At 40.0% G+C, this 26,529-nt stretch overlaps 1 protein-coding gene across 1 annotated transcript in view; it reads right to left on the reverse strand.

Moving 5' to 3' along the window:
- The window catches only part of SMARCA2 (SWI/SNF related BAF chromatin remodeling complex subunit ATPase 2), a 218,597-nt gene that overhangs the window by 137,673 nt on the left and 54,395 nt on the right, over positions 1-26,529 (reverse strand). The window contains 7 exon segments of the mRNA XM_006152442.3: positions 1,594-1,694; positions 4,491-4,548; positions 4,784-4,914; positions 8,010-8,063; positions 18,724-18,894; positions 22,117-22,290; positions 25,215-25,388. Coding sequence (XP_006152504.1) covers positions 1,594-1,694; positions 4,491-4,548; positions 4,784-4,914; positions 8,010-8,063; positions 18,724-18,894; positions 22,117-22,290; positions 25,215-25,388 — 863 coding nt within the window.

The raw sequence follows: 26,529 nt of genomic DNA on the forward strand, positions 1-26,529 counted from the left end.
AAAGGTAGTGAAGTCCAGATCTCAAGGCAGGTGCCCATGACCTCAAAAGACCCACCCGCTACACCTGCAGATCAGCACTTTGGGAATGAAGCTGTCCTTGGTTCTTAGGATACACAGATAAAGCCAGAACACTGGCTATAGCTTGCAGGACAAGGAGAGGGCTGGAAATGACAATAGAGGAGGAGGGAAAACGTAAAGTAATCTATCTTGCACACTTTGTTAATATGCTAGCATGAGGGGAGGGTCTTCAAAGAGTTCATGGAAAATGTGTTTAAAAAGTTATATGGGCCAGTAGAAGGCTTAGAGGGTAAGACAGCTGCATCCCACAAGGTTGACTAAGCAGTTAAGAGTCCCAAACCTGGCTGCTTGAAAAACACACCTGGTGTGTGTTTGTGTGTATGTGTGTGTGTGTGTGTGTGTGTGTGTGTGTGTATGCCCAAAATCTCAAGGGGAGAATGAAGAAGGGACTGTGGTGTGGCCCTCCCCTGGCAGGTGATTTCTCACTCCCTCTCTCTGGCTCTGGCATGTGTACGTGACCTATAGCCTCCCCCCAATAAAAGCTATGCATGGATTTCCAAAATTGTTCACACTAAAATAAACTTGTACTTTACTTCTATTTTCCACAACCTTTTTGAAGTTCTTTTGTATTTTATTGTACAGGCAATGAAGGACCAATGAGGGTCCTTAAACCCTTCAGCAAGGGCGCACGGGTTGTCTAATACAACAAAGGCTCCCCAAATGAGGCTTATAGCCATAAAAAAAAAGGCAAACAAGTTACGGTGTTCATTTTTTGCTTTATAAAACACTCACCTCTTAACAGTTTCTCTTTTGTTCAATGTTTACAGCCATTTTCTTCTAATAGTAGAGCTCTAGGGGCACAAAGGTGTGGAAACCCCCATGGATGGACTGGACGGTGAGTTGTGAGGCTGGGACATACACGAGGGGGGTGGATGGGGTTCAAGGCCCGGACGGGAGAGGGTGGCTGACTTGGCGAAGGCAACAAGGACAGAGAGCATAATGGCATTGCTCATTTAGGTTTCTGGATGAGTGCTGATGTCAACAGGGGAGGCATGAGAGGCAGGAAAGCAGCCAGTGGAGATGATAGTTTGATTAATTCCATCTGAGATTGAAGTGCACATGATAAGTTTGCCTACAAGTGAACCTAGGATAGAGGAGGTGATGCAGGAGAGAAGGGAAAAGAAAACAGGAAGGTAGGAAGGGAAGTGAGGAAGAAGAGAAGATAAGGGGGGAGAATGGGAGGGAAGAGGGGAGAGGAAGAGGAAGGGAGGGAGAGAGGAATGGATAGATGGAAGGAGAGAGTGAGGACAGGGGGAGGAAAGGAAAGAAGGGAGAGAAAAGGGAGGACAGAAAAAGGGAGGGAAAGGACAGGAAGGGAAGGAAAAGGGGCCAAACAAAAGGGCTAAGCCCTGGAGTCACTCCCCACCTGACACCCCCCTGCACCCAAACTGGTGACCTCTAAAGGCACAGAAAGCAATGTTCAGTTTCAAGTGGAGTGTGTGCATTAAAATTAAATTCCAAAAGCATAATCTTCATGCAACGCACTCCGAAGAGAAAACTCTCAGAGACACTCACTCAATGATCTGCTTAGCATCCTTCTCAGAGACTTCTTCACTATTTGGATCCAGGAGTATTTTCTCTTCTGTTTCCTGCCTACTGGAGTCTTCTTCCTCATCCTGGGAAGGAACAAAGATAGCAGGAAATTAACGATTCAACGAGGGAATCTCCTCTGACTGGCATTTTATGAAAAGAGGGTAAATTTTTTTATCAATTTCACAAATGAAGAAAATAAATACAATTAGGGGAGAAACTTCAGTAAACTTAAGTAAATTTAAAGTAAATAAATAAACTCATATTTTTACTCCACTTTTCCACAAACTTTTTCAAGTCCCCTCACACACCACTCCATTCTGTTCAAATCACTGAAGAGGGGAGTGTAAACAACACTTTGAAGATCTGGAACCATACTCGTAAGAATAAAGATGTAACCGTGCCAGAAAGGTGGGTGTCGTTGTTTGGTCATCAGAATCCTATAGACAGTGCCCTCTGTGGAGGAACTGGTGCTTGCAAGCATAGGGCTTTCTGTGGCTGATTTGCTGCACATATTTCTGAGCACCCACATAGAAACTGTTAGTAACTTAGCAAAGGAGCCAATAAATACACCCCAGCTCTCAGCTGCACACCTTGTTCAGCCGGCCAGTTTGCAAGTATCACTGAATAGTCACATGCCCACTACTCACCTACGTTGAAGGCTAACTCCTTTCAGATAATCCAGTAGACATTTCTTTAAAAGCAGGTGTAAAGAGAACAAGCCTTTTCCTATAACTCTTGAATGAAAAATATAAACTGGCCCAAAACCAATGCTAGAAAATCAAACTTGTGATAACGGACTATTCCGAAGCAAGGAAAAAGCTGGGGTAAGACTTAGGGCACATCCTTACTTTTCCAGATGAAGAGATGAAGCCTGAAGTCATTCAGGCCTGCTTGTGGCAGGCCCGAGGTGAGTTCCCAAGTCATCTGTCCCCCAGGCCAGAGTCAACTCCTTCCCCAGCTGTCCAGAGCTGTCAAAGGCTGTCAGTCTCAGCTGAATCTGCTGGTGGAGCAGCCTGTCTATCTAATCTCTGCCCTTTCTGGCTCTTACCAAAAAGAAAAAAATTTCCAATGCATATTTTATGGGCTCACTAATCTGAGTAAACAAGATACATTATTTTTTTAGAATCCTTTTATTTAACTTTATTTATTGTTATTATTATTATCATAGTATTATTTTTATTTTGACCAGGGAGAGAAAGAGAGAAAGTAAAGGAAAGTGAGAAAACAAGCTGCTGGATCTGACAGTTGAACTGCAGTCTGCCATGTGGGAGTCCAGCACCTTAACCACCATGTTACCTACCAGCCCTCATCAAGATATATTTTTAAGTTGATTTTTCAACCATTAAATATCTCAGAGAAAGAGTATCTGTAAAAAATTAGCATGGCCCACATAATATTTGTTTTTTTAATAGTTATACTTTTTTTAAAGAATTATTTTATTTAACTTTTTATTCCTTTATTTATTTATTTTAATTTGACCAGAGAGGGACAGAGTGAGAAAGAGAGAGAGAGAGAAAAAGCAAGCCACCAGGTCTGGAACTTGAGCGACAGTCGGCCATATGGGAGTCCAGCGCCCTTAACCACCATGCCACCTGCCGGGCCCAGTAGTTATACTTTTTAAAAACTATTTTAATTATTTTTATTTAATCATCTTGTTTTTCCTCTTTACAAAAGCAGAAAGTGGTTAGGGTAGATTAATTTAGAAAGCACAGATCCACAAAACAGAAGGAAACAGTAACTCTCTTACAAGTCTGCTAAGCTAATATTGGTACAGTTGTTTCTTGGTTCCTTGGCATCTATGCCTTGGGACTCTTTGGACTAAGATTCTTCTATGTTGGTCAATATCAGATGTAATGACTATGTAACAACGATGTTATAATAAGAAGAGAAATCTTCTTTTAGTCCTCCTATATGTAATTATTAAATGAACCACTTCATCATTCATCTAATAAGTACCTTTATTATTTACTATTTTTTTTATTAAAAGTACCCAAGATTCCATTTTAAGTTACAGATATATTAAGTATTCCCTTCTAAGGGACTGAGAAAATGCGCATCTCTTTGGGTAACAGGTGTATCCAAGGAATTCAAATGAGAATCACATTTGGAGAGAAATCAAGAGGATCAATAAACTCATGAAACCAAGCCCATGTTGCCCTTTTCATCTAAGCGCCAAGACTTCCACTTTGAAAATACTCTATGGCCTGAAGGACGTTAGCCACTTTTGGAAAGCTAACACTTAGTCCAAATTACTTGGAAGCACAGGATGGCCTTTCCCAAAGTCATCCACCTTCAATTCTCCCTGAAAGACCTTTTCGCCATCTCCAATTTAACACCAGCTTCTCATTTCTTGGTTCCAAATGAATTTAGAATTTCCCAAGTTTCCCTGCCAGCCAGGAGTCCCTGAGAGACCAGTGTGCCATGGGGCATGAACCATCAAAACTTCTGCAATTCCCCTGCTCCCATGGTTACCCAAAGGTAACCCTATAGGAAGAAGTGACAGAAGGACACAGAAACTGGGCCTATATTCAGGGAGAAGTTTCTTCTCCTATCAGTTTTCTTTGCTTTTTCTGTTCTTTTATTTATTTATTTTTTAATTTGACAGAGGGTCCATGTCCATGTATGAGAGAAACAGAGAGGGAGGAGGAAAGACAAAGCAGCCCCCATGGAGTATGGTCACACTCAATCCCTTCTCCATCTCTGCCTCCTCTAGGGATTTTAGGCATGCATACACATATGCCTAGTGTGTTTCTCAAGCCAGGACTCGAACCACGTAGTCGGCCATGTGGAATCCCATTGCCTTAAACACCACACCACTGGCTGGTCTACCCCATATCAATTTTCAAACCAATAAACTCCAACAAAAGACACATACATACCTCCTCCTCATAATCAGAATCACTCTCTTCACTGTCAGATCTAGGAGCAACTTCGTAACTAAGGAAAAGAAGTGAGGGAGAGAAGGGAGCTTAGTTCTTTGAATTAAAATTAGTTCTTTAAAAGTAAAACAATGAAGACACACATGAGAGGACAGTCAATGTACACATGAACAATGTGGGTAACAACTTTGATTATTTCAGCTAAGGTCCTGTTTTAGTTTCAAGATTTTACAGGGACCACCAGCATCTACAAAAAGCCAAATGAACACAATAAGGTTGCTTCCGTGCCATACCCAGGATTCATTTCCAACCAGGCATCCAGCTGACTTGCTTTAGGTGCCTCTGGACCAAACAGGACCTTGCCGGTTTCCGTATGGGTCACTTTGACGGGAAGGTCGCTCATCTGACTGCTCTCATCTATGGGCTAGAAAGGAGGAAAAAAAAGGTGCATTATCTCTTGATGTGAAGATGTTCTCCCACTTCTGTGCTGGACAGTCCTCAGCCCTTTGGCTTCCCAGCATCCAAAACCTATTCTCTGTGTTTGGAAATGTCGCTACCTAATTAGAGTTGGTGGAAAGTGGGAGGTTACATCCCATTAAAAAAACCTGAAAATGCCAGCCTGCCTGGTAGCTACGGTACAGGCATGAGATCTAAGTTCTACCCACTGCGAGCACACCCCTAGCCTCTGGGTTAGGAGCTACAGTTCAAGAGCATGGTGGGACGGCAGGCCACAGTGGCAGCTAGGACAGTGAAGTGGCTCTGGCTGTGCAAAGTACTCACCTACTCCCAATCACCACCATGTCCTCGGTGAACTAGCTGTGCAGAATTACATCAGGCATGACCCTGGTCAGGTTCTCCAGTATTCCAAATAGCTGATATCCTATTAATATATTCCCTTCCTACTTAAATCAGGCAGCACTGATTATGGTCATTTGCAACCAACAACCCTAATCATCAACAAGTACTCCCTAGGAAACAACTATTGCAGAGTCAAAGTTTCAGGGAGACTGAAAAAAGGAAAAGGCATTATGACTTGTATCATCCTATCAGTGGCTGGTTTGGCTTCTGCAGAACCAATGTGCTCTATCCAACCCTACCACTGGCACCTGTGAAGATGATAAAAAACAAAACAAATAAACAAACAAACAAAAAAAAAACAAAATAACACCTCTATGGCTGGCCAGCAGGTGGCATAATAGTTAAGGCACTGCACTCCCACATGGCTGATTGCAGTTCAAGTCCTAGACCCAGCAGCTTGAAACTCACTCTGGGCACGTGTGTGTGTGTGTGTGTGTGTGTGTGTTTGCCCCAAATCCTGAGAGAATGGAAGAGAGGGGTTTGTACCGTGACCACTCACCCAGGAGGGTAATCTTTTACTTTCTCTCTCTCCATCTCTCTCTATGTGTCTGGTAAGTGCACATACCCTATAACAAAAATCTCTCAAGAGAAAAAGAAAAAAAAGCTGTGTTCATTTCAAAACCTGGCATTTCAATCAAGACTGAGCTTAAGTTCATTACTAGGCTCTACAAAAAAATGGCTTGCTCAGAACATTAAGAGAATAAATAAAACTGCAGAGGTGCAACATACTGTAGAGAACATACCGTCTCAAAAGGTCTCAACGTGGAGCAATCCTAGGCAAATACATGCTACTGATGACAGGGTGACTTCTAGAAGCAGACACCCAGGTAAAACGTTCACTTGGAAATGTTTGACCTATAAATGGTTCAAGTCACCTATTTCCAGAAAAGTATACAGCAGAATGTTTAAACATTCATTAATGCCAACAAAGTTTTCCCACATTACTCTGAATTGGAGTTAAGCAAAACTGAAAGGAAAAGTCTTATGTCATTGGTTATCATCTGTAGCTTAGAAGAAATAAAAACACAACACGCAATGGTTCTCTACTCCTATTCCCTTAACAAAACACTGTCAGAATAAGAAACAATTATTAGCAATTACCCACAAAAATAACCTTAAAATAAGAAAGGCTTACTCCAGGCTGCCTTTTATTTTCTTGCATGTGAACTAAAGAAATGGCTTAACCACTCTTACTTTGCATGCCAACATGATGCTGTGTCCTCCTTAATGTAAAAGGTCTATACACTTGCCAGATAAAGAAGGAAATCTACCATTTACTATCATTTCCCTCGGAAAAAGCATATTCTGTTATCTTGAGTGATTATAACACAGCTTATTTTATTTCTAATGTCATGCCTCCAAGAACCCTGGAAACCACTGTAAGTGGAATGAAAACCTTGGCAGAAGCACTGAATGGACGCAGCAGAGTGTACTAAGAGCACTATTTCAAAACAAACTGAGCAAGATGGCCAATTTGCAAACTTCAGCAAACAGAGCACACATGTGCTAAGAATAAAAGATAAAAGGGGAAAGAAAAGATCTACGTCACAGGCCCAAAAGCAATGACTAATTTTCCCAAGAGATAACAAAAGATGAGAGTAGTATGACGCTCACATGTTGAATCTCTCCCCGTGTGCTGGTTAATTACAGACTGATATAGGGAGTGCTTAGGTAAAGCAAGGCTTTTGCAAATTAAGAGTTGTTTCTAAGTGCTCTAAAATATAGCATTCTTCCCCCATAACAGCCCATGAGAGTTTCTTACACTTTAGACATTTATCCTGATCCTTTCTCTCCTTGTGAGGGATTATAGTGCTTAAGCAACATTTATTGTTCAAGAGGTTTCTGCAAGGATTACTGGTTCAACCTTTTTTTTCCCCCTGGCACCTAGGCCATCTGAGTTCACAGGATAACACTTGTGCACAGTGATTTCAGAATGGGAAGAGGCACACCCTCCACCACCCACTCCAATCCTTTAGGCATGTTTATCAGAATCTGTAAGAGCAGGAGAGGGTGATTTGAAACAAACTTCCTTCCCTTCCTGCACTGGGGGTGTGCCACTTCATCGTGAATCACTGCACAGAACTTCTGAATGTTTCAGAAAAAAAGGAAATCTAATAAATAAATCATTGTATCTTCCTGATTCTGGAGAATACGGAAATACTAGGAAAGATAATTTAGGACTGTTCTGATGAACATACACATAGAAGCTATACTGTTAATCTACAGAAAATGTCAAAAAATAATTTAATGGACTGTGAATTGCTAGGCTTATATATTTTTACAAGTTTGAATTGGTAATACACTAAGGAATATAGGTCATATTTTACACTTCTATATTATATACTGGACAACAGTAATTATTGAATCATTTAAAATTCTATGTATTCATAAATACACGCTTATATGTCCACAGAAAATCCTGGAATGGTATATAAGAAACTTAATAGCAGTTGATTGGTAGTCTGGGATGAAAGCAGATTACTTTTCACTGTATCCCTTTTATATTTCTCTAATTTTCTACTGTGCTGATGTACTACTTTGTTTACTTAAAAATGCACAGCAGAATAAAAGTAAAATTATTAAACCCAGAGAATGGTTGCACCAGGAACAGCAGAAATGCCATCCAGCAGAACACACCAGATATGGATAACAATTCCTTACCTCTCCATCTGGTCCCAGGGCAGACTCCCCACCCTCTGCATTCTCTTCAGCCTTCTGCAATACAACAACATCAAATGTTACGTGTAAACCAAGAAAAACCGAGACGACGGGTACAGGATGTGACGGTGACTCTTCAGTTATAACAATACTTTGCTGCGACCCACTATCATGTAACACAGCTAAAGTGTTAATGCCTTTCATTTTTACATCTTCACTATCTGAAACAGAGTGCATTTTATTAGCAACTTGCAGAGAGTTATTTAAAGCCAGCTCTGATCCAGGGCTAGCACACTAGAGATTTGTGGATCGTGTCTTCAGGGACTCAAAGAGCTGAAGACCTGGCAGTCTCAAGATTTCGATGAGAATCTGAAATGTCCTTCTGGTGTTTGGCACTGTGAAGACAAATCCTGACATAATGAGCTCAACTTTCTTATTCCCTAAGCAAGTTTTCGTCAGCAATGAACAACATTCTAAAAATGTCCATCAAGAATCAGCTCTGAACCACTCCTGGGTCATAAAAACATAAAACAATACAAAATGCTGCGAGTTCTCTGGATGTTTTTCATTCCACCTAATTGGCTTTCACAATACATGGTATTCCCCCAGAGTGCCCGGTAGTCCCCTCCCCCCCATCTGCAAGGGAAACACTCAAAACCTCCCAGTGGATATCTGAAATGGTGATAGTACCTAGTCCAATAAAAGCTATGTTTTTTCTTATCTATACATACCTATGATAATGTTTAATTTATACATTAGGCAAGGAAAGAGATTTAGAACAACAGTAACCAACTAGAACAGCTAAGACAACGACTGCAGTAAAAGCTACGTAAATGGGGTCTCTGTACTCATCTATTTTCAGACTGCGGTAGACTGTGGGTACCGAAACTGTGGAAGGCGAAACCACGGAAAAGGACTACTACACACGAGGGAATGTAATGCACATATTGTGACCTCATGGTCATCTAATCTACCTTTCTTCCTTTTTAAAAAATTGGCTGGAGAGTACATGTGCTCACATGAAACAGAGAGATAGAAGAGGAGCTTAATTGGGCATGATCATGCTGCAATCCCTTCTCCTCCTTTTCTCCCTCCTTTCAGGGTTTTGGGCACACAATACACCACATGCCCAAGCCCAGGGTGTTTTTCAAGCTCCCACAACCAGGATTTGAACCGTGTGATTTGGGATCTGCTCCCTTCACCACCAGGCTATCTACAATTTCTTAAATATTCCAATAACTTAGTCCATTAACCTCTATGCTTCTCAAAGACAACCCAAAAGAAAAGCTGAGATCATGTCATATTTTGTATACACCAAAGGGAATCTCACAGTAATATACACAAAAGAGTCTAAAACTTCTTCCATTTATAACAACCTCTCTCTGACAATTAAAATCTTCACTGTCACCTTTACAGAACCTTTATTGCCAAGTTATTGTTGAATATCTAAATGACTTCTGCATAATACAATTAAGGAAAAAAGTTTTAGTCATTTCCTTTATCAAGATATTTAAGAAAATGACCTTTTCCTTCCTTGTGCCCTTTAGCTAATTAAAAATATATATAACAATATAGAACTGATATTAACTCAACTTTGTTTACTTAAGACATTGGTTCTATTAATATAATACATTTTTTTCTGTCTACACTTTACATTTTGCCTTCCATGAAAATAACTTAATAGTCTCACCACAAAAAAAAAAAAAAACTTTTATTAAATTCTTAAAATTTAGAATTCAGCCTTTGGTATGGACCCAAGAAAAACAGTTCCATAAAAATCTGAAACTGCTTGACGTTCTTTTATAATGTAATTTTCATACCACATATACAGTTATGTTTGCATGCCAAAGTAAGGCACTTAAAAACAATGTAGCTTCTACCAGAGTAGAAAATAAAATACTCCTTTTGGTTCCAATTTCCCAGGAATTTAATTTTCAGTTTATGCCACCAGAAAGTGAACATATTTACAAACTCAAAAGGAATTATCAGTTTCAGAGACATCAGGCCCTCAACCTACACGAGGGCTACAAAGAACAATGGCAGAAGCCCTCAGTTCAGGAAAGGAACCATCCTGCTCCCAGCCACCGAAGGTTCCATCTTGGGAATTCACAGGCACTACACTCAGAGGACTGTTTTGATTAAAGGAAGAAAGTCAGTTTATCCCCCTATTCTTTTTTTTTTTTCCCCAGAGTTTAATGAAGTATTTCCTGGTCTTTAAAAATATTTTTTAATCTTTTTTTTCCCTTTTATTTCTATTTCTTTTATACATCCAATCATGCTACCCAGCTTACAAAGTGAATATTCCAACATGTGTACATTTCTCACCAGTCCAGTACAGACCAGAAAGGAGCTACACATTTGGCCAACAAAGAAAACCAAATGAGACAATAAAAAACACTTTCAAACACCTAGCAAGTGGAACTCCATCACTATTTCAATGAATAGTACATTAAAAACATGAAGCACCATGAATTAAAAGAAGTGAAACTATTCTTTTTAGGGTACGCTCCTGTGACTAAACTACACACTAGCTGGAGTATTATCTAAAAAATGCCTCATGATCCGACCCTTCCATTACTTAAAAATCCCCTAAACTATATTTTAAACGTCCCTATCAAATTAGAGAGGCACAGTACTATTAGAGATAAGAACTACTGGTTCTGGAATTAGACACCTTGAGTCTGAATCCCAGGTCTGTGACTAAGTGTAAAAGACCTAAGCTACTGAGGTCTTGAGCAAAGCTGCTCTCTAGGTCATGGTTCCCTGCTGTGTCAAATAGGGAATAATAATGGTGTCCACGTCACATGGCTGCTTCAAGACTGGATCACTACTATAGCACATACATAAATGTGCTTGGTGTGATTTTCGAGCTGCAGGAGCTGGACCTTGAACTGCTCAGTATGCCACAAGGGATCCAGTGCCTTGACTCCAAGCCACCTGCTGGCCCAGGGCTAATCTCCTATGTTTATTAATTAATACTGGCCATATCATTGCCTGAAAATTGCTTCAAAAGGCTATAAGGTCGGGGGATTTCAGTTTGTTTTTGTTCACTGATGCAATCCTAAATCTACATGGGTGCCTGGCACTCAAAAGACTGTCAAGAAACATTTAGTGAAAGAAGAAATGCATGAAAGTACCTACAATAATTCTTTCCACTTAGCATATGCTCACTGAATAATCATTACCATTATTGTAATTTGATGCCAATATATTTGCAAGTCATACAGTAGTTAAGAATACACACAGAGAGACCAGCAGGTGGTGTGGTAGTTAAAGCGCTTGACTCCCACATGGCCCACTGTGGTTCGAGTCCCGGTCCTGATGGTTTGCTTTCTCACTCTCCTCTGTCTTGCTCTGATCAAATTAGAAAATAATAATAATTAATGCACACACACACACACACACATACACACACACGCACACAGAGTTCCTCAGGAAACTGATGCTCTGTGGGAGTTCTCTCTTGGGCAGGTCCTATCCTTAGCCCCAGGTCTGCTATGCTGTTGACAAGGTGGAAGCCAGGCTACTCTATGGTAAGAAATAGTAACTGTCATGCTTCAAATTTCATTGCTTTTTGTAGAATTATTTTATTTATTTACTTATTTATTCATTTTAATTTTCTATAGGGCACATGCATTCACCAGAGAGAGACAGAGAAAAAGGAAAAAAGTGAGAAAGCAAGCTGCCAGGTCTGGAACTCGAACTGTAGTCGCTCATGTGGGAGTCTAGCACCTTAACCACCATGCCACCTGCTGGCCTATGCTTCAGATGCTTTTGGTTTGGTGACCATCCTTGTTCCACATCAAACCAAAGCTTTAATTTCAAAACAGACGAACAAATTTAAAAAAAAAAAAAAAAAAAGGAACAACAACAACAAAATAAAACCCTCTATTGTTTGGTTCAAATTAACACCCCAGAGTTTCTGACTGGTGCCCCTGTTTGAACTATCTCTGGATGATCTCTGAGCCTCTGGTCAAATGGCCAGATGCCACTAGTAACTACTACTGTGTCTCCCATCAGCTGAGGAATTTTTACATACAGTTTTCTTGTGTCATGTAATTGCAAACAGATTATCAGTATTATCGACTTATTCTGAGTTTACTTCCATTGTTTAGAAAACAAAACAAAACAAACAAATGAAAAAAACTGCAGTTCATTCATTAATCAGGACTGAGAGAACTACATACTGGTTTCTTCCTATCTGCCAGAAGTTTACAACGAGCTATGCTTCTGTAGAGAAGTTAACAGGGTGATTAACCTTATCATGTAAGGAGACATAATATGAATTATTCATAATTAAAGACAATTTGGGACCCAATTTCTCAAGCCAGTCAATTCCTACTCTCCATTTTAATACGTTCACAAGCTGGAACTAGCAGATGGCATAATGGTTAGGTCGCTGGACTACCATGTAGTTGACCACAGTTCGAGTCTGACCTGGCAGCTTAAAATTCACGCCAGACATGCATGCCTAAAATTCTGAGAGGAGAATGGAGGAGAGGGGACTAAGATGTGACCATACCCCCGTGGGGTGATTTCTCACTTTCTGTCCCTCTCTGCCTCTCTAGCAAGTACACACACCCTCTAGCACAGATCTCTCTTAAAAAAAAAAAAAAAAAAAAAAGTTCATAAGCAAAGCTATGCCTGTGACTACACATTTTGCTTGCAGATGGCACCCAAAATAACCACAGGGCTGAGAAGGGAATGCAATCCCGAGATATGACTATCCCCTGTAAGTTGAACTCAAGAAAATAAGAGTTCAATGGGGCCCTCAATTTACATTACCATAATAGAGGCTACAAACAACCTCATTTTGTAAAAAAACACTTTTATATCAAATATTTTACAACCTGTATTATGAAGTGAGTGCATTCTATCCCCCAGCAGGTGTTGTTATAATGTGCGGAAACAACATTCAAATATGCTGGCATCTTAAGTACTCATTCTGCTCCACCGGAAACCTAAGCTTTCACAGGCACTTGGGTTATTTTTACTGTCATTTAAGTGGACCTCTGAACAGTAAGATACGTGATCGGGCCATAAAAAATGCCTAAGGATCTCAAATTAACAGGTATTTGCATATTAGTTGGGTCGTGTCTAACAGAGAAAACCAACTGAATATTTTGACTCTGGTCAATCCAGTAAAATGGGACTTCGATTCCAACTTATAGTTTCATCCATTTTGATGCTGACCGGCTGAAATTAATCCAATCCATGTGGCATTCCATTTACCCATCCTTACAGTAGTCTCTACACTCAAGTGTGCAGAATTAACTTAGAACCTTTCTTGCACCTCTGGAAATCTTATAGATGAAAGCTATAATAAATGACATGAAAGAATGGAGAGTTTAAAGTAAATCCCCAAATAACACTGCCACTCTGCATTTGATGCTCTTTTCACAGAAAATTATGCCAACACACTTTTCTGGGTTGTTTTTAATATCTAAAAAAATAAAAATACATTTCCTATCATATTGATCAATACCTTATGCCAAGAAGGTTTCCCATCCAAAATGTCACCGTTTTGAAATTAACTGATCATAGTGATTGAAGAGACAAAGAGGAGAAAGAATAAAAGAAGTTTTAGGGGAAAAAAAATTCACCAGCACCATGGAAAAGGTGTCTAGCACAATGCTGCCCCATAGAGTCTCTGTGTGTGTGCCCATTCATATCTCAGGTTTCCATGAAATAACACACATACACAAGAGAATAGTTCTGCTGGTTGCATCACATTGAAAGATGTGGAAGGAAAAATTACATATTTATTTCTGGCTTGACATCAACAACTTAGACTTCTGAGCAATAGATGCACGTGCTCCCGGCTGAACTCCTAACCAACGCCTAAAGAAGAAAGCACTGTAGCCACTGGAGAAATGCCTTATCAACAGGTTAAGGCGCTGAACTCCCACATAGCCAACTACAGTTCGAGTCCCAAACCTGGTGGCTTGCTTTCTCACTTTCCCTTTCTCTCTCTCTGATCAAATTAATAAAAATAATAATAACAAATAAAAATAAATAATTCTTACCAAAAAAATAGAAAATGCTTTGTAGGCACGGGGTGTGGGTAGAAAGCAGAGTCCACTAAAAATAATAAATCCTCATTTTCCTTCTTTATGCCTCTGTAGTTAACACTATCCATTGTCCTAAAAGACATCCTATCTACTGAGAGCCAACTTATCCCCAACTATAAAAAAGAGTGACTGTTAATTTATCCAACATCACAAAGAATATGCAATGAAGGTTTACAAAAAAAAAAAAGACTTATTTTTTAAAAAAGTAACCACATTTCAACAGCCATGATTCTTTTACATCTTGGAATTGCTTGATAAAATAACCAGTATTTACTGAACACTTACTGTGTGCCAAAGGCTATCCTAAGTGCTTTAAATAAACTTCCCCAAGTCATCCTCACAACAAATTTAGAGAGTAGATACTGTGCTTGTCACCTTCCTATGGATCGAGAGACGGAAGGATTATATAGCAGTTCTTGCTACAGGAGCGAGTACCCTAGCTGGAGAGAGGCAAAGAGAGTGGGAAAGTGAGAAATCACTCCCCAGAGGGATGGCCATGTCACAATCCTGACTCCTCCCTTCTCCTCACAGGATTTTGGCCACACATGCAAATGCACCTGGCATGTTTTTCAAGCCACCATGCCTAGGACTCAATTCACGGAGTTGGCCATGTAGGATCCAATGCATAACCTCCATTCCACCTGCTGGCTCTAGAAGAGGTCTTTTAATGAAGTATCCTACTAGGGAACAACAGAAAATTAGTATGATGTTTCCTTATGCAGTTATGAATGTCAAAGAATACTTTCTACTATGACATGTACAGCAGTCCAATTTACTAATTTAGCCACGTTCACTCCCATCCCCAATCTGGTGGCTTTATCTAGTCCTGAGCTCTTTTTTGCCATGGCTGTGAGTAAAGACCCCAAGGTTGTGCTGAGTGCACGTAACAGCACAATCATCCTGTAACACTACAGACTGGTTTCACATAATTAGATATTTCAATACTTTAAAAATTATTTACTTAAGTATATTCGTATAGTTTCCTACTTCTTTCATTTCAAGAGCATTAATGGAAGGGCAGGCTGAGAACAAGAAGTTTCAAAAAGACTTATAAACATATACTTCATAGAAATTTCCCTAATGATGAGAATCAAAAATTAAACAAGGTCAGGATATGTTAGAGGAAAACCTAAACCATTATTCACTAACAACAAGTAAAAACAATCAAGTCTCCAAAACAGACAGGGGCCTTCTCTATCCTAGGCAACATTTTAAAACAAACAAACAAACAAAACCTTATACCAGTTTGACCCTGAAAGTAAAAAGTAATCCTTTCCGGCTAAGTTACAAGGTCACCATACTCATGTGCACTAGCCCAGCTCTTAAGAGTTATCTGATCTCAGCTGTCCCTGAAGTGTGGCTACCAACTCAGTGCTACTAGCTCACTGGGTAAAATAGGTTTTCTCAAAATAAAGGTTTATTGATGCCTTAATTAAAAAGAAAATAAATGTGGAGAGGTACCGCATGATATTTAATCTTGTGGGAAAAGGCTGAAAGGGACAGCTAGAGTTTTTAAGTTCACGGACACACATGTTTTCCCTCAGCACACAGAGGCCAGGACAGGCCACTCTCAATCACTCGCGTGAATACTGGAGGGGAGCACAACTACAGATAATCCACAGTGTTGAATAATCAGCTTTTGAAAAGCATCCCTTTCCTATGCACTTGATTAAAGGTGTACCTGGAATCAGGTGATTCACTTTGAACTAAGTCTTAAACCTCTATGAAAAAGACAGGCTCTGGGAACACATAAGAAGGAGTTCAGTTTCTATTTTTTCCCTCTTCTTCATCTCATTTTCCCCACCGAGATGGCCTGAGAAGGAAAGTCAGCACCTCCTTAGTCCTACTGTGGGCAAGGAATGCACAGACTCCAGGCATCCTGAGAGGATACAGGAGAAGAGGGAGATGGCTGACAGTAAAATAAAATGTCTGCACATTGATGGTGCCCAGACATATCCACAGGCCTTCTGTAGTTGCTTTGGTGTATATTAATTGTTGGCCAACGGGGTGGGCCCCATCTCCATTTTGATACCCAGGTTTTCCTTCACGGCTTTCATCAAAGTTTATAATGACATATTTGGTTGCATTTTTGATAAATACCTGTCTTTTTCGGATTTAATTGTAAGAGAAGACAGCAGTGCCTTTCCTCACCAGTGCTCCCCATCTTCAGCATTTAGCACCACCCCCCTCAGCTCACAGGAAGTGTTCAGTTAATATTTGTTGAGTGAGAGTATAACATGGAAAGAAGTACTGTCAGTACACCTGAAAGTAAGATTTTGACAGAGAGTGCCAGCCTATAGCTCATGTAGAACAGGCACCACCATGAAAAATACTGAGAGACAGATTCCAGCTCTGAACAGATGAGCAAAAGAATATAGGCATAATCACCTCTGTTCACTTACAGATTTCTCCTTGCCAACAATGATTCAACCATGTAGGAATCTATTAATGGTAAACTCAAAGCTCTGACCTGGGCCATTTGCTTTTTATCACAAAGAAATGCAGTAGTACTAAAGACACTAACAGTGACCCCCTCTGTAACATACACCGCTGGAGTAGGAAAAACTAACACCACCATTGAACAACGTCCACTTATGGAAAATTATAGCATTATATCCCTTTGCCTATATGCTCTTCGCCAACTCTGAAAAGGTCTAAGTCAGAAACTGGAAGCTGGAATATTGCAGTCTGCAATGCTACTTTGACAAGAAAATGAGGTCTTTCCCACCAACGAAACGTCTAAATCCGAGCCCTGAGTCATCTCTTGTTCATCTGCACAATAAGGTATCTTATACTAAAGAAATCCGGTGCAAGAAGATGCCTTCTCAGTCCTGTATTCCTCCTCCTTAATTATGAAACAGATATGAGAATTCAGGAGCCATGAAATTAATTATTTTTTGAAAAACATTTTGCTCAATTATTGAGTGTAGAGAATCAATGATTAAAATGCAACCTACTCTCAATCTTCACAATTCTGTTGAAGGTTTCCTGTCAGTGTTGGTACCCAGCCCAATCAGAGTTTATTGTCAAAATAAATATCAACCAAGAACCAGATTACTGGACTCTAAGTTTCAAAGAGAATCTATACTCACTGGGTCACACTCAGAAAGTCCCTCTTCAATTAAGATACAGATGTGGAGCACAGGATTGAAATCTCATCTTTCATTTCTCGCCATTATTAGGATATATTTTACATAGGACTAGTTTTGTCCCACTAACTACATAAAGCCCTCATCTGCATACTTACCTCCCTAAGACACCAGAGCAGCAGAACTGAATAAATAATTTTGGCCTTGACATCTATTCAAATAAATATGCTGAAATTTGTTCCAGAAGTATCCCAAAGCTACCTCATAAATCTTCCTCTGGTCCCTTTCCATCTGTATACTCCATTTTCTTCTTAATCCTCATTCTGGTTCCTTAAGTCAGTAGGCCCCTGCCACGCTGGCATTAAACTTAGGCAAACACTTCCTTGTGAGCAGGTTTTTCTTTTTCCTATTGACTATGTGTACTTGATTTCAAATATTATGTTAAACAATGGAAATGTGGATTGCATTGTTTCAGCCCAGTACATCCTATTACTTACACCCAATTTAAGTTGTTGGCAAGTATGGGATGAGTAGCCCTTATGTGAAATTCCTGGGATCAAAGTGTTCTAGATGTCTTTCTTTTATTTTTTTGGACTTTGAATTATTTAAACAGGGACCAGCAGTTAGCATAATGGCTATGTTGCTGGACTCCCATGTAGATGACCGCAGTTCAAGTCCCAGACCCGGTGGCTTAAACTCACGCCAGGTGCATGTGCGTGTGTGCGTGCCCAAGATCCCGAGAGGAGAATGGAGGAGAAAGGATTGGGCGTGGCCATTCCCCCTGGGGGGTGATTTCTCGCTTTCTGTCTCTCTGTCTCTCTGGCAAGTACACGCACCCTATAGCAAAAACTTCTCCATAAAAAATAATTATTTGAACATACATAATGAGATATCTTGGGGATAGGATGCAAGTCTAAACGTGAAATTCATGTATGTTTCATATATGCTTTGTACACATAGCCTGCAGGTAATGTTATACAGTATTTTTATACTGCAGTGTTTCGACTGTAATCTGTCACATGAAGTCAGGTGCAGATTTTTCCACTTGAGACATCTTATCAATGCTCAAAAACTTTTGGATTTCAGGGGCCAGCAGGTGGGATGGTGGGTAAGGTGCTAGATTCTCACATGGCTGGCCGCCATTTGAGCCCCAGACCTGGCCACTTGAAAATCATGCCAGGAACATGGGCATGTGTGCCCCAAATCTCTAGAAAAGAATGAAGGAGAAGGGACTGTGGTGTGGTCATTTCCCCAGAGGGTGATTTTTCACTTTCCCTCTCTTTGTGTCCCTCTGGTTAGTGCACACCCTATAGCAAAAACATTTTTAAAAAAGTCAGATTTGGGAACATTCTGGATTTCAAACTTGTGGATTAAGGATGCTCAACATGTATTCCTAATCAATCCTTTCATACCCTACCTATTGATATAACTGTTGCAATTCAGTAAAGTAAACCTTCCGTTAGTATAGGAAGTGGTACTTATTAAAGAGCAATACTCGCCTTAAACTAGTCTCTGCTCATACTCCCCAGACTCAGCCACTACAAACTGGGTACGCACCTTCTTCCTCCTCCTCCTCTTCTTCTTCTCCTTGGCTGCTTGGGCTTGCTTGTGCTCCCAAACCAGGTTGGTCAGATTGGCCACATACTCATCGGTCTGCTGCAGAAGGTAAGCTAAGCGCCTGTCTTTCTTTTGATCAATCAGTTTTCTATAGCCCTCTTCATCTTCAGCCTATAAGAGAAGAAGAGCATGCTAAAAGTATAATACAAGCCTGCAGGCAACTCCATTTCACATATCCCTTCCCCAGACAGCTTGTTCTTCAGTGGTGAGTGGAACAAGATGATGAACCAAGCTATATAGATATTGTATGGGGTCTAGGGTTGGGCAATGCACAGCAGGGTACCATACATCCGGGAGGTTGGGGTTCACGGCACGGCAGGCCCAGAGCCACACTGTATATGTGGTGTAACCAAGCACTTTGCGTCAGCTCTTTGTTCATCCATGTTTCTTTAACTGCATACACACACACACAATGTTAAGCTTTGACAATTTCCATCTGAAGTCTATTTTTAACTTTATACAAGTAGTCTTCAAAAAATTCATGGAGATGTGTATTATGAAAAAGAAATTCTGCAGAGATAACAAAAAAAATTCTGGTATAAAAATACACTTGCATTTTAATTCCATTTTCCCACAAACCTTTTAAAGTCCCTTCATGTTTTTGGAAATGTTCAGATAAAACCAAACATAGAGAGAATGGTATAATTGCTCATAAAATCAACACTAAGCAAAAAAAAAAAAAAAAACCAAACTCATGTTGACTCCTGTTTCATGGTGAACCTTCCCCTAACCCCTTCTTCCAAACTGTCTTGAAGCAAATTCCAGGCATAATATCTTTTCATTTATAACTATTTTGGTAACTATTCCTCAAGTTAGGAAATCAAACAGGCTTTTAACAAATAACTTCTAATATTTAAAAAACAACTTTTGAAGGCATGGACAAAATTGGAGCTAACAGGAAAGGTTAAACTAGGGGGAAATTTTGTCCCAGATCTGCCCTGAGTCTTCAGCACATCAGCCTAGGTGACTAGAGACCAATCATTTAGCACCTGAAGGCTGGTACTGCTGAGCGATAAAATAGATACAAGGATTCCCTCCTCCACCTCCTGCTAAATAACATTATGAAGGTAAGCGGGATAAAACCCTGATATACTCTGAGCCATTTCGAGAGAAATCATTTTAGGGACCAGCAGTTGATGTGATGGCTATGTCACTGGACTCCCACATAATAGACAGCAGTTCAAGTCCCAGGTCCAGTGGCTTAAATTCACACCGGGCACATGTGCATGCGTACTCAAGATCCCGGGAGGAGAAGGGATTGCAGTGTGGCCATCCCCCCCCCCCAGGGGTTGATTTCTTGCTTTCTGTCTCTCTGTCTCACTCTGTCTCTCCAGCGAGTGCATGTGCCCGATAGCAAAAATCTCTCTCAAAAAAAAATTTTTTTTCTTGAATTTGGGAGTTCCAATTCAACTTCTTGCCATGACCACATACTGGGCTATTCTTTTGTTGTTGAGCCATACCCCCCCCCCCAGGGGGGGGGTGATTATTTCTCACTTTCTGTCTCTCTGTCTCTCTGGTGAGCACACACACCCTATAGCAAAAATCTCTCAAAAAAAAAAAAAAACCTTAAAGAGAAATCATTTTATACATCCCAGCAAAACAACACTCCAAAATATTTTTCTCATATGACGCCGAGATTAAAGAACATGCTGAATAACCTTTAAAAGGCAACTCCATTACAGAAAAACTTGGTATCTCCACTCTCAGTACTGGAGGGGTGGCACTCCAACGTTTGCCCGAGTGACAACAGCTTCGTCACTCAGTCTGACTACTGTCGGCCCCTGTGGATGAGTATGAACCTCCAATGCTATTATAACTCTAATTGCTTTTGGTTATGGTTGATCTCACTTGAAGAAAGAGTGATAAAAAAAACTTCAGTTTCTCTATTATCTGTATATTCCATCATTTAATTGCAAAAATTAATGATTTGCAAATGCCTAATCATTAGTGTCAAACCAATCTGTTACTGAAGTTCTAATATAGTTTCCCTTCAGTTGAATCAGACAAATTTGACTGCTTACTGCTCAAATGACTAGAAAATGGTCTCCCTAGTTATTTAGAAATCTCTTACCCTGTAGCTTCCCTCTCCTAAAAAAGAGCCAGAAGCAGGATAAGATGGTAAGATTCAGTAGTACCAAAACAGAAAGTTTTTAAAACATGGTATTTACTCTCTGGAATCTAAAACAAGAATGAAAACAAAATGCACACTATAATGGCAGCAAGGAAGAGAAAATCGCTTAGAATTTTCTGAGGATATAACTATGGGCTGAAGGTAATGACTTCATATTCGTAAACTCAGGCATTATATGCCAGACAGAATCTGAAGTCTTCCTACCTATCATTTTAGATCACACACACTTCTCTAAAATCTACAATGTGCTCTGAGGTCCAATGCCTAAAACAAATAAAACCAAATACTCAGGTCCGTGATATAAACCTATCTCTTCTTTGCTTACGTGTCCATTAAAACACGACGGTGCCAGCGTAAATAGCCTTTGACAATGACACAGCTATCACCATGACAAGCAACATTTAAAAGTTAACTTAAATTTTGGGACCAGCAGTTAGCGTAATGGCTATGTCGCTGGACTCTCATGTAGTGGACCGCGGATCAAGTCCCGGATCTGTTGTCTTAAACTCATGCCAGGCGCGTGTGTGTGCGTGCCCAAGATCCCAAGAGGAGAATGGAGGAGAAGGGATTGCAGCATGACCATCCCCCCTGGGGGGTGATTTCTCGCTTTCCGTCGCTCTTTCTCTCTCTTTCCAGCGAGCGCACGTGCCCTATAGCAAAAAAACTCTCCAAAAAAAGAAAAAAAAAGTTAACTTAAATTTTCCCTTTTTACACTGTTAGAGAATAATGACAGCCTTTAAACATAATAATAATAATAAAATACAAAAGCTATGTGCCAGAGGCTTCATAAAAGAGATCTCCTTCGAATCAAAGGGACACCTTGATGAGTTATTCGATCAAAAAACCTTGATCTCTTGTGTCACAGAGGCCACATATTTTAAAGACTGGCTTTTGCCCTACTTCCCTATCTAGTCATCAAACTTCTGTAAAACATAGTGCCTACCTTCCCGTGAGAAGCCATCATCTGTACAGCAGCGCCACCCTAGGACACAGAAATTCTGTACCCATCAGCTGTAGCCCAAGATTTGTGGCATGCACTATTTTGGAAAGAGATGGCCTTCGTATTCCCTCTCCCTGAAGTTCAAAGGAACTTATTAATAAGCAGCTTCCATTTTCTCCTTCTACTACAGCTATTTTCAACAATCCCAGTACAGATGGATGTGAGCCGAGTGTTCCCCCAGTTTCTGCAAGGGAGCCCTTACCATCAGTCTCCGCATTCTCTCCTTTTCAATGCGCTCTGTCTCCTTCTTCTGCTCTCTCTCAGTGTTGGCATGCCAAGTTGCCACTGCTTTGGAAAGCTTCTGGATCTTCCCGGCCACAGACCGATGGTATTCCTTAAAATCTTTTGCATGTTGCAAAATACTGTTCAAGTATTCCTAAAGAAACCAAAAAGGGAAGAAAAAGATACTTAAAATCCATTTCCTAATGTCCTCTAAGGAAAATCTATTTCCTAATGTCCTCTGAGGTATCAAAGTAGTTCAACAAAACTGCCAGTGTGTATTTAACACAAATGAAAGCTCGAAATCTGTTTTGAGAGAGGTATCTTGGAGTGCTTCTGCAGTTATGGTGTAGACTATGAGGCTGGTCAGAAACATGCCTTTCCAAGTTTTTTCTATTGCAAGTCAGTGGAAGATGAGCTTCTGTACCCTCGAGGGTGTGACCACATGAAAATGGAAAAGACTGAAGACGGAGAGAGACCTACAAAATGGCAATGGTAAAATTCAAACCAAATCACTCAAGCACAAAATAGGGACAGTTACGATGGACAGAAGAACTGTGGCGGAAGTTGGGTGGGGAGTGGAAGTTTAATGAGAAAATTTGTAATGGATGCAAGAATACATGTAAGTAAAAGAAATGTCTACGGGAGCAGAAAAGTCTAAGGTTTATCAAAGCAGAGTAAAAAATACAGACAATTTAATACATATTTCAAAAACTAGTAGAAGTATTAACAAAACTGTGCCAGCAGGTGGCGTGGTGATTGGGGTTCTGGACTCCTACATGGTCAATGGCTGTTTGAGTCCATGACCTGGGGGTTTTCTTTCTCACTGGGGGCTTGCTTTCTCACTTTCTCTCTTTCTCTCTTTTTCTCTCTTTCTCTCTTTCTTTGGTGAGCACACTTGCCCTATAGCAAATTAAATAATGATAAATAATAATAAAATAAATGATTAAATAATAATGATAAATAAAATTAAGTAAATAGTTTTAAAGAAAAAGTGTACAATGTAATTCCATGTTTACTGTTGAAGATAAACATGGATATTAAAAAAAAAAAGTGAGTGAGGGGGCATCAGGTGGCATGGTGGTTCAGGTACTGGACTCCCTCAGGGCTGACTGTGGTTAGAGTCCTGGACCTGGCAGCTTACTTTCTCACTTTTCCTTTCTCTGTCTCAGTCTCTCTCTTATAAAGGTAAAAATAAATAAATAAATAAATAAATAGAACAGAGAGAGAAAGATAAGGAAAGTGAGAAAACAAGTCTCTAGGTCCAGGACCTGAATCGCAGTTACCCATGTGGGAGTCCAGTGCCTTAACCTCTACACCATCTGCTGGTCCCATAAAATAAATAATTATTTAAAAATAAAACATGAGTGATTTACTTACTCACTCTAAAATAATTCTGAGAGACATAGATATTTCCAGTGAAAATCTTAAAAGAGCCATGTTTCTTCTTCTCTAATTTCAATGCCTTAGAATTATGATGCAAAAAAGTACACTCAAAACAAAAATTACGGGAACCAGCAGTTAGCGTAATGGCTATGTCACTGGACTCCCACGTAGTTGACCGCGGTTCCCATCCCGGACCCGGTGGCTTAAAACTCACGCCGGGCGCGTGTGCGTGCGTGCCCAAGATCCCGAGAGGAGAATGGAGGAGAAGGGATTGCGGCATGACCATCCCCCCTGGGGGGTGATTTCTCGCTTTCTGTCTCTATGTCTCTGTCTGGCGAGCGCACGCGCCCTACAGCGAAAACCTCTCCAAAAAAAAAAAATTACCATATATAATTGGTATACACTTTTTAAATAAAGGAGGGGACTCATGTACACTATGCATACTAAAACCCAACATTTTTTTCAAAAAGGAAACTAAGCGAGGTGTTAAATTAAGCTCAGGTAACAAACAAAACTTTAGTGTTACCACACAAAATTAAATCCTATGTTAAAAATATTGCCAAACCCCTACAAAGGAATGGTTTTAAATATTTGCTCCTGTGAAACTTCTAACTGGGCCCTTCAAGGAGCCCAGAATACTATATTTACTTTTGTTAAAAATAACTTCTTGCTCTCTTCTTTCCTTTTCCAAGTGTCTCTCCCAGGATTTTACTCTAGGAAATTCACCTATGTGTATCCACACAGCAGCTTTCCATAGGATTATATGGCACCTGTGTGGACTGAATGTCTGTGTCACTCCGAATTCTCATGTTGAAACCCTAATCCCAACTTTGGTATTAGGAAGTGGAACCCGTAAAAGGTAATCAGGTCATGAGGGAGGAGCCGTTACACATGGAATTAGTGCCCTTAAAAGAGATCCCAGAGAGCATCCTTGCTGTCTTTCTGCCATGTGAGGACTCAGGTCAGAAGTCCATAATGGAAGAGGGTCTCGCTGGAACCTGATCACTGCTGGCACCCTGGTCTTAGGCTTCCAACCTCCACAACTATGAGAAGTAAATTTCTGTTTTTATAAGCCTTCCAGTCGATAACATTTTGTTATAGTAGTATGAACTAAGAAAATTCTTGACTAGAATTCAAGAAAGCCAGGTCCTAACCTCATCCTGACACTGACAAATGATGTGACCTTGAATAAGTCATTTCCACTGATCTGCCTCAGCCTAAGTGTCCTTGTCTAAAAAATAAGTGGATGGATTATGTAAATGATGTGGTTTGAATATATGTGCCACACACACACAATTAATGTTATCATCAGGGCATGGCCCTCATGATTGACTTCTGGTGGGTTTATAAAGAGAGGGAATGAGACCAGAACAGACACACATGGACCTAGATGCACGTGCTCCTACCCTCTGCCATGATGCAATGTAACAGGAAGCTGTCACTAGATATGGCCCCTGGACTTTGGACCTCCAAAATGTTAAGTCAAATAAGCCACTTCTATAAATTATCCAGACTCAGGTATTTTACACTAGCAGCAACAGAACAGACTAGAATAGTTAACTCCAAGGGACCTTTCTGTTCTGTGATGTCCTTACCACCTGCAAAGGTACATCTTTCAGTCGTTTCAATCCCATCCAATGAGTTACTGGCCATCTCTGTCTAACTGAGACTAAGCAAAGCCCAGGGTCTAAGGACCTGGTGTTTCTGCCGGCGTTTCCTCTCCTGCTCAATCTTCTGCTGCTTCTCAAGCTTCTCAGTCATGCGGGCTTCTCTCAGAGTCTGGCGCTTGCTCCGTTTGTACGCTTTGGAATTCAGAGCCGTCTCGAGGGTTGTGTCCCTGCGCATGCAGGCCACCACCTCCTGTCTCAGCTGTTGGGAGAAGAACCATTAGAGAGCTTCCCCATACAAAGCCAGATTCCCAAAGCCTGACTTTATCTCATTTCCACTTAATGGAATGGAGTTGACCCTACAAGATTCTCAGTCACTCTTGGCCTTTTATTTCATGAAAACCAGGTCAGACCCACAGTCTATAAGAGAGGTGGATTCCACGTGGTTGACCAGAATTTCAACCCTGGCATGGAGGCTTAAATGACACACTGGAAGCATGTGTATGCCTGCCCAAAATCCCAACAAGATGGAGAAATGGAAGTGAAGGAACCACACCTCTCCGTCTCTACCTGGGGAATGTGCAGCCCTCTGAGAATTAAAAAAAAAGAACTGAAAACATGCCAAATTAATGTGGTATTTTTAAGAATGCTGTAAGTTTTCTTCTTAAATAATTCAAATAGAAAGCAATTATAGTACTGTAATAGCAAAAAAAAAAAAAGAAAGATGCTGTCCTGGCTTTTAAATAAATTAATTCATTCTATTTAATTATGCTAATAATATTAATTAGTTAATAAGTCTTTTTTAAAAATTTTACTTCTTTTTAAATGTCACACTAACATTCTCTTTGTGTTTAAAAATTAACTTTTATGTTTAATGACGTTCTGCGAACAGAATAAAAGAATTACTTTCTGTTCATGTTGTACAGTACTAGCAAGTACTCAAACAATGTTAATTCAGACTCATCTAAAGGGTGAGAACTAAAGATTTTTAGCTTACTTCTACTCTGACAATGATATTCTTTGCAGTGTATTCAAATGTTATATCATACCATGGCCTTATTTTACATGATCATAAATATATTATTTTATCTATACTGCATGCTATGTGGTAGTGGGCAGTGGGGACTTGGGAATACATATTATGATAATCGTCTATTTGAATCTGAAATTAGCATCAATTATATTTAATTGAATGGAAAAATTTCATAGATAACCAATTTTTAAATAACATCAAACAAAAATCAGAGACCAACAGGAGTCCAACATAGTGAAGCTAATTTGAATATAAGCTTATTTCTGCAAATATACTTGGTTAAGAGTCACTGAACAAAATTTTATCAAATACTTGAGTAATTCATATTATCACTTATAAATGGAATTCAAATTCTTTTGCCTTTTCTTTC

This window comes from Tupaia chinensis, unplaced genomic scaffold, assembly GCF_000334495.1.
Source record: "Tupaia chinensis unplaced genomic scaffold, TupChi_1.0 Scaffold000354_1, whole genome shotgun sequence".
NCBI classification, from domain to species: domain Eukaryota; kingdom Metazoa; phylum Chordata; class Mammalia; order Scandentia; family Tupaiidae; genus Tupaia; species Tupaia belangeri.